Source organism: Sesamum indicum, linkage group LG2, assembly GCF_000512975.1.
Source record: "Sesamum indicum cultivar Zhongzhi No. 13 linkage group LG2, S_indicum_v1.0, whole genome shotgun sequence".
NCBI classification, from domain to species: domain Eukaryota; kingdom Viridiplantae; phylum Streptophyta; class Magnoliopsida; order Lamiales; family Pedaliaceae; genus Sesamum; species Sesamum indicum.
The window spans coordinates 17,732,745-17,742,136 of record NC_026146.1 but is presented as its reverse complement, the minus strand read 5'-3'; the positions used below and the strand labels follow the sequence as shown (position 1 = coordinate 17,742,136).

The 9,392-nt window shown below is 33.3% G+C and overlaps 2 protein-coding genes across 2 annotated transcripts in view; one reads left to right on the top strand and one right to left on the bottom strand.

Annotated features, from left to right (window-relative positions):
* LOC105156770 (nascent polypeptide-associated complex subunit alpha, muscle-specific form-like) overlaps positions 1-2,600 on the top strand; it is a 4,071-nt gene extending 1,471 nt beyond the window's left edge. Inside the window, exon 2 of the mRNA XM_011072987.2 lies at positions 5-2,600. Within this exon, the coding sequence (XP_011071289.1) occupies positions 5-2,346 (2,342 nt within the window). The 3' untranslated portion in view covers positions 2,347-2,600. The remainder of the gene's footprint in view (positions 1-4) is intronic.
* LOC105156609 lies at positions 3,532-4,395 on the bottom strand. Its single transcript, XM_011072787.2, has one exon. It carries the CDS (start codon positions 4,393-4,395, stop codon positions 3,532-3,534), a length of 864 nt encoding a protein of 287 aa, XP_011071089.1.

The following is a 9,392-nucleotide window of genomic DNA, read 5'->3' as shown; positions in this document are numbered from 1 at the left end:
ACAGTTCCTGACGGCAAACTTGCACCACCTCCTACGAAGCAAAAGTCCAAACAACCAAAGAAATGTGAGAGCATTTCTTGTGAGAAGACAGATAAACAACAGCATGGGAAACAGACACATGGAGGATATGATGCAAAACATGCACCACCTCCTTCAAACCAAAAATCTGAAGGGCTTGATGCAAAACTTGCACCACCTCCTAACCACAAAAGATCCAAAGGGCCTAAAACCAAACTTGCATCACCTCCTACGAGCCAAAAACCCAAAGGGCCTGATGAAAAACTTGCACCACCTCCTAAAAACCAAAAATCTAAAGAGCCTCATACTAAACCTGCACCACCTCCTACAAACCAAAACTCTAAAGGTCCTAATGTGAAACATGCACCACCTCCAACAAACCAAAAATCCAAAGTACCTAAGGCAAAACTTGCACCACCTCCAGCAAACCAAAAAACCAAAGTACCTAAGCCAAAACTTGCACCACCTCCAGCAAACCAAAAATCCAAAGAACCAACGGCAAAACTTGCACCACCTCCAGCAAACCAAAAATCCAAAGTACCTAAGCCAAAACTTGCACCACCTCCTATAAACCAAAAATCCAAAGGGCCTTATTCAAAACCTATACCACCGCCTACAAACCAAAAATCTAAAGGGTCTCATGCAAAACTTGCACCACCTCCTACAAACAAAAAGTCTAAAGGACCTGATGCAAAACTTGCACCACCTCCTACAAGCCAACAATCCAAAGGGCTTACGGCAAAACTTGCACCACCTCCTCCAAACCAAAAATCTAAAGGGCTCGATTCAAAACTTGCACCACCTCCCACAAACCAAAAATCCAAAGGGCCTAAGGCAAAACATCCATCACCTCCTCCTACAAACCAAAAATCCAAAGGGCCTAATTCAAAACTTGCACCACCTCCTATAAACCAGAAATCAAAAGGGCTTGCACCACCTCCCACAAACAAAAAATCCAAGGGGCCTAAGGCAAAAGTTGCACCACCTCCTCCTACATACCAAAAATCCAAAGGGCCTCATTCAGAACTTGCCCTGCCTCCTGCAAACCAAAAATCCAAAAGGTGTGATGCAAATCTTGAATCACCTCCCACAAAACAATCCAAAGGGCCTAATGCAAAACTCGCATCACCTCCTACAAACCAAAAATTCAAAGGGCCTAACTCAAAACTTGCGCCAACACCTACAAACCAAAAATCTAAACAAGCTCATGCAAAACTTGCATCGCCTCCTACAAACCAAAAACCCAAAGGGCCTAAGGCAAGACTTGCACCACCACCTCCTACAAACCAAAAATCCAAAGGGCCTAATGTAAAACTTGCACCGCCTCCCACAAACCAAAAATACAAAAGGCCTAATCCTAAACTTGCTACACCTCCTACAAACCAAAAATCCAAAGGGCCTACGGCAAAACTTGCACCACCTCCTACAAACCAAATACCCAAAAGGCCTAGTCCAAAACTGACACCACCACCTACAAACCAAAAGTCCAAGAATGCTAAGGAGTCACCTTTTACCAAGGGGAAACCAGTGCTCAAAGGACCAAATGCTAAGCTTGCACCATCTCCTACAAAGCAAAGGTCCCAGCAACCCAGGAAATGTGTTGGGGCTTCTTGTGAAAAGAATGCTACGCAAACACAGCCAGCCAAGGGGAAACGAAGAGCTAGAGGAGTTGAAGAAAAACTTGCACCACCGCCTACAAAGCAAAAATCCCAGCAGGCCAATAAATGTGATGGCACTTCTTGTGAGAAAAATGCTAAACAATCACTGCCTACTAAGGAGAAACCAAAATCCAAAGAACCTGATGCAAAATTTGCACCACCTCCTACAAAGCAAAAATCCCAACAACCCAAGAAATGCGATGGTGTTTCTTGCGAGAAGAATGCTAAAAGACCGCAGCCTACAGAAGGGGCAGAGAAACCCAACACAAGATCTAAACATGCACCACCTCCTAATGCTAAATCACCAATTGATACAAAAGTGCAGCCGAAACCCAATAAAGATGCTAAAACTGCACCACCTCCTTCGAAGCAAAAATCCCAAAAACCCAAGAAATGTGTCGGCGCTTCCTGCGATGAGAACCCTAAGTCACCGTCACCAACAAAAGGGAAGCAGAAATCCAAGGCGCCAGTTACCAAACTTTCACCACCTCCAGTGAAGCAAAAACATAATTCCTCATCCCCCAAGAAATGCACGAGTGCTCCATGTAGACCAGAAACAGAAGGGCCACGTAAAGCCACAAAGTGCAACAGCGGTCGTTGCAATGATGCCGCTAGACCTCCACGACGTCATAAAGTCTTTTACTCCTGTATTAGAGATGACTCTAAGTAGCAAGCTATGTCCAAAGTGGATTCTTTTGAATAAACAAGTGGCAGAAGAACAGCTGCCTTGCAAAAGTGCTTCTCGGGGCGTATATATATTCATCTGAACCTAAGCTTATTTGCTTCTTTGTTCTATTCATTTCTTGATTCCTCTGTGATCATACCTTTTACTTGTTCACAAATATAATAGCTTTAATCATATTGATGAATAATCTGAACACTTTTATCAAAGTTTCTTCTGTTACATATCTGAATGATCACATATGTCCAAGTTCATAGGAGCTGAGAATTGGGAGGTGAGGGGCATCGCCGTATTAATTATTTGAAAAACTATTTGGTAACGAGTGTATGCAAATGAAATGTCGGCGGCCCCTCAGTAGTTGGGAAGCCAAGTAGCTTTCAATGTTTAATTCCTCCGCTTTTTTGGGGTTGCAACAAAATTTGTTTGGAAGTACCCCAAAGTTTTTAATTAAATTAATTACATAATAAATATAATATATTTGATATATAATTAATTTAAATTCAGACAAATCTATTTGATTTAGAAATTTTACCTCTTCAAAAGTTAATAATGAATACATATTTTGTCCGTCCAAATTCATAATTAAATTTTTCAAGATTTTATTTTCTTGTGAAAGTAAAAGTAAGATCTACAGCTTATAACGAATTCATCATTTCAAGAATCAAGATGGTCTCGGAACTATTTGCAAAACTGAACCATGGAAAAGAATGAAAGATTATTTGGTATTTTCACATCATTTGATATATTTAAAATCTTTTATCAAACTCCAAATTGTTGATCAGTATATTTTAATTTATTTCATTACTTAAGACTCGTTTTTTTTTAATGTAAATGGAGCATATAATATTAAAATCAAGTAAACAACATCATATAATAATCACAAATCAAGTTTCAAACTTTAACTATATTGTATGTAATAAGAACAAATAGCAACTTGTGCAGTAAGAAATGATGAATATTGATATGTTATTATGTTACACAAATATACAAACCAAGACAGTTTCAACTTTTCGTGTCAGCAACCAACTCCATCAGGAAACATTAAACTAAAACTTCCCGTGTTTTTTTTACCCCCAAAAACATAAAAGTTGAAAGAACAAACAAACTCAATGTCCCTGAAAGAATTAACACTAAAAACATGTACAGTTCTAATTTGGAAAAAGCCACTCTTTCTCAGTACGGATGGACATTTTTGGTTAATCCACCGTTGACGTTAGTGAAAAAGCCCATCAACTCCGGCCGGTACGGCAGGTACGCCCGCCGCCGCTCCTCCTCTTTTGCCTTACTTCTCAAGTAAACCTCATGAGCCGACAAGGATGCCGTTTTACTCTTCGCACTCTTCTTCACCTTCCGGACGATTTTCACCGTTGAATCGTCTTTCTTCCCACTCTTCTCCTCCGCTGTCTCGGGCGCCGGCTGCGGCGCCTGGCCATTGTTGTTTAAGAAAACAAAAGCGTCCCTTCCATCACTATTACATCTCCCCACGAAATCTTTGAACCGCCAAATCTTGGAAAATCCGGTTGAGTTGCTCTTCTTGCAGGATTCAGGCGACGCCTCCACCGCCCTTTTGCCCCTCCACTCGCAGTACGGCCCCATGATTCCGTCGTTTTCCGGCGAGGATGGCGTCACCTTAACATCCTCTTCATTCATTTCCACGAGTACCTTCTTCACCGGAGGTGTCATGGGCAAGTTTTCATGCAAAGAACTCGAATCATCGCCTGAAAATAGCAGATTCTGGTTGAACAACGGGAAAACAGGCTTGATCTGACCGTTGACGAATGCATCCTCCGCCGCTATCTGCAACGTGTTTTCTCCCACAAACATAAAGGAAAATTCTTCCCCATCCTCATCCTCTTCTTCTTCTTCCTCCTCCTCCTCATCATCACCGTGATGATCCATAGCTTCATATTCTTCAACTTTCACATCCCCGTCTTCCGAATCTCCGGCGAGTTTCAGTTTGTTAAAATCTTGGCTTATTTTGGCCTCTGAATCCAAACCCTGATCCGGGCTGAGCTTTTCTTCAAGACTAGCCTGCATATCTGAGCTTTTTTCAATTTCCCACCTTTATTTTTGGGATTTTTGGATTGATTGTAAAGATTTGCTTTCTATGGTATGAAGTTAGAGAGAGAAATTTAAAGAGAGGAAGAGGGAGAGATTGGGATTGAATGAATGTAGTAACGGATTAAATGTTTTATATATAGGTAGTTGGTGGGAGATGAGAAATTGAATTGGATATGTGTTAAACTTTTGTATTAATGACAAGGGTGTCCAAGTTTGAACGCACACAGATCATATAATGTGAAAGGATAAGTTGTCTTTGTCTGCATGTGATAAAATAGGTTTAAAGGGTTTGTTAGTTTGGAGAGGAAGATGGGAACGAAAATTCAATTGCGCGTTCACGTTGTTATCATTTGTATTGTTATTCTATTTTGGGAATGAAGGAGTCTTCTAAGAAGCTTTGGACCTTTGCGTTGGTTTTGACGGCTGACTCTTTTAACATCAATTTGTAACTCCATGGGAATTGTTTGTGTTATTGAATGCCCACGTGTAATGATTTCCTTTTTATTAATAAGACAACTATTAATTATTCAGGAAAATAAACAAGCAAATGTAATAAATATATTGTACGCCCAAAACTTAGAAGTCAAATTCATATAAATAAAAAGGAATTTATATGAATTTCAATCAACATATTTGTTTTTATTTTGGCCAATTGATTTTTTTTCACATTGCTTTGAAGAAAGATATTTGAGGGCATCAATATTAAATGTCAAATTCAAAATGCATTACAAAATTTAAAGAAGATGTTTAGCTTGCATTTGTTAAATTTATTTATTTTTCTTAATGATCAGTGGTTGATTTATTAATATTGCTAGTTTAGTTTAATTATAAAAAAATAAAAATATTGAAATACATGATAATTTTTTAATAATTGGCAAATAATTGAAGAACATGAGTTTCTTCTATTTTTTCCTTAATTAGTAGAATATTCCATCCATTCTAATTAGATTCCGTTAAAACTTAACAGTCAGGGGCCATGATAAAATCTATTTAAAAGATGTGGGACTATTACTATGCATCTAAGAGATGAAGGACTAAAGTGGAATGGAAATTAAAGATGATGGACTAATTAAGATTTAACCGAAGTACTAGATAAAATATATTGTACATGGGGCATAGAAGGCTAGCATTCATATTTTCTCGAGTCGTATGATTCTACATAAACTACAATCCAACAAATGATCGAATGATCACTATAAGTACATAATTTAAGTCGGCTTGAGTGGGGTTGGCATGACCACAATAGAAAATATGCGGATCTTGACTTATTTTGTAATTAAGAGAAAAGTTGGGGTGTTGTGTACTTATGAATTACGACCTTGAAGTAGTCTGCACATCAATATATTTTTTGATTTTCTTTTAGAATGATTTTTCACAGTAGTTACCCTTATTTTTTGTTTTTCTTTTGAGAGAGAAGGTGGATGATGGATGTATCAATAATATTAAATTATTTATGAGGGTATAAAAGTAAATTTTTATACCTAAATCACACCATAAATATACATGTGTTACACATGCAAACACTCCTAACTACACTATAAATACCATTTTTTTTTTAATAGGAGTTACTATCTATTAATTTGATAAGATACCATCCAAAATCACTAGATGAAATATGAATTTTCGCAATAGCTAAACAATATGGTCAAAGGAAAACAATTGTATTGTATACAAATTAATTGTGGCTCCGCAAAGGCCGTTAATTATTATTTTTGCAAGTGATGTCAAAATATTAGTTATAGCTAAAAAGATGGCAAATATTTTGATCATACTGAAAATCATGACAAATATTGATTATTATGGTAATTAAAATATTTAAATTTTTTCATTGATTTTGTTCAATCGTAATTAATAATATGAATTTATTATAACTTTTAAATCATAATCATTTATAATGTAGTGAAAAATCTTGATGCAGTGCATTAAATTCTCTATCTCTAAATAAAATACTTGAAAAGTATGAAACATGTGGAGGGTAACTTTTACTTTCACTCAGTTACTCAAATTACAACCACAACAGAGGTAGAAGTAGATAAAAATGATAAACTACAGAATTGAAATATAAATAATCTGACTTATGTCACTCCATGACCTTCATTAATTAACATTTTAGTCGTTTTCTCATTGAATTGAATACATAAATGTCATTATCATAGCATCATAAAAATTAAATAAAATAGAGGGTTAAATACACTTTACACCCCTAAATTATGCATAAAATGTATTTACACCCCTAAATTATAAAACATAACAAAATGACCCCTCATGATATACTCTAATTTTTTTATGACGAAAATGCCTTATTATTTACAGCCCTAAAATATCTCTTTCACAATCATTCTCCTAAATATACTTTTAATTATTATATTTTTTTTTTTTCAAAATAGGCACTACTCAAAGTCTATAACTTTTATACTGAGTGTAGAATCCGTATAAACTCCATAAAGTTACAATTCTTATATTTTTTACATAATTGATAAAAATTTTACATAATTTTTGCTTGTGTTGTTATATATATTGAACATTTTATAAAAGTAAATAATCAATACAAATTTAAAATATTAATTATATTGAACATATATATGCTGTAAAGTATACAAATTTATAATGTAGTTAATATAATATTCTATATTTTTTTAAGTAATGATATGATATTTATTTACTATGTGGACATGTAATTGAATAAAAATTCATAAGTTATATAACATACTTTTCCTTAATATTATATGCATTATGTATTGACACATATTTACATTTACTTTTAACATAATTTATTTACTTTGTAGAACATATTTTCATATATTTGAGCTTATTATTTTTTGTGTTCCATAATTTATATAAAATTGAAAATTAAAAATATTATTTTTAAAATAAAATATGAGTAAAATTTTAAATTACTAAAAATAGTTTGGGGGGAGATATTTTAATAAAATATATTTTAGTAAGTAGAATAAAAAAAAGTATAGGAGTAAGTGAGGAGGATATTCTTGTCTTATCAATATTAAATTATTTTGTTAGGGTTGTTTTTATTAGCTTTTATATTTTAAGGGTGCAAATAAAACAAAACACATAATTAAAGGATGCAAAGTGTATTTAACCCTAACGTAAAGCTAACAGAGATAATGAAATAACACAAGAAGAAGCGAATAGTAAGAAAATTGTTAATATGAATAGATAAGATCAATATGGGAGATGGACAGTCACAACTACTCATTTCTGTAGTGTCGGAATCATACTACATAGGGACGTCGAGTTTCGATAGTTAGCGTCTCACCTCTGCAATAAATTTGCATAAAATACTTTAGTTGCATAATCAATGACGCTCCTTCTAGAATTTTAATTAATTACTAATTGATTAAGTTGATGAAAACTTTGATAGCGGTTTATTAACATTATAAGAATTCCTCTCGTATCGTCTTACATAAAAATAAGAAATAACTCCACCGCCCTTTTATAATGTCTGTATAATTATTCCTAAACACTAAAGGTTTGGAAAATTATATCTAGTACTCTATAAGATTCGTTTTCGTTTAACAAATAGATCCCTCAATTAGTCAAAAATTATCGAATTTGCTGATATTGATAAAAAAAAAGTTGAATTTAACATATATATTTATTTCTAATTGACTTATTGCATTTTTTTTAGACCAAACTACCTTGATAATATATAGTGAAAATATATATTTTCACATGTATTAGTGTGTCAAGATGTACAAGGATAATTTGAAAGAAAAAAGTTAGTTTCATTTGCAATAGTCAGTAATAAGTCAATCATGGATAAATATGAATTTTTTTATTTTTATAATATTAACAAAATCGATGAATTTTTAATTAATAAAGTGATTAGTTTAATATTAGACAAAAATAAACCTCAGAAGTACTAAATGTATACATAGAGGGTTGATATTAAGGGGTCTAATGTAATTTTTCTTTTCTAACATAATGGTTAAATTCGACGAGCATAGTGTATAAAGGGGTGTTTGCAAGGGTCTAAATCATAATTTATCGGCTTATTGATGAAAATAAGATGAAAAGAGTATTTTTATTTTATAATTTTTTATTTATGAACTGTTTAAATTAAGTTGATATAAGTTAAAAGCTATTATTAATTCTTACCAATTTCTGCAGTTTGTTGGCAAAATCGAATATTGTTAAGTTGGTTTTCTAGATATTCAAACTTCAATATTTTTTCATTTTTAACTGTTTTGCTTCAAATACTCATAACTTTTACTAATGCGTAACTGATAATTTTTCTTCAACTTATTTTCCTCAATTTAGATTTGAAGGGTTTTTAATTTAATCTAATTTGTCATTTCCCTGACTTGCAATTAATATTATAATATTTATATATTTTTTAAAAATATTTTCATATATTTAACCATTTCTAAAATCAAGAAGAGTTTCCTGTAACACTGTAATTGGTTCTATATATATTTAAAAAAAAAAAAAAAGACACGTAGTTTTGATGAATTCAAAGATTTCAAGTGTCAACGTTGAATTTTGATGTATAGCAATCAGTTGGAAATAAAATTAAGCGGATCTTTGATAGAAGTCAAAGGATGGACATTGGACGCGGTCTGCTTTACGTGGGATTCAATTAATGTTACACCAACGTTGTTGTACTTGTCAGGGCTGACCAGTCATTGATTTCTTGATATGGATATGGCTGCCAAATCCCAATAAATCAATAATTTTCATCTTCTTCTAGATCCAACCTAATTACAACGACCACCAGATGCTATACACATCACAATATTGCAGTCTAAATTTGTCTAGTCAACAAATAAAAGATATCATAATTATTGCATATATATGTATCTTCTTTTTAATTTGTGCTATATAATTATATTTACAATCCTATGTTCTATGAATTATTTACATAAATTACTCATACTTTTTGAGTAATTACAGAAATCCATTCAAACAGTGAAAAGACAAAAATACTATGTATAATGATATTAATTTTTTTAGGG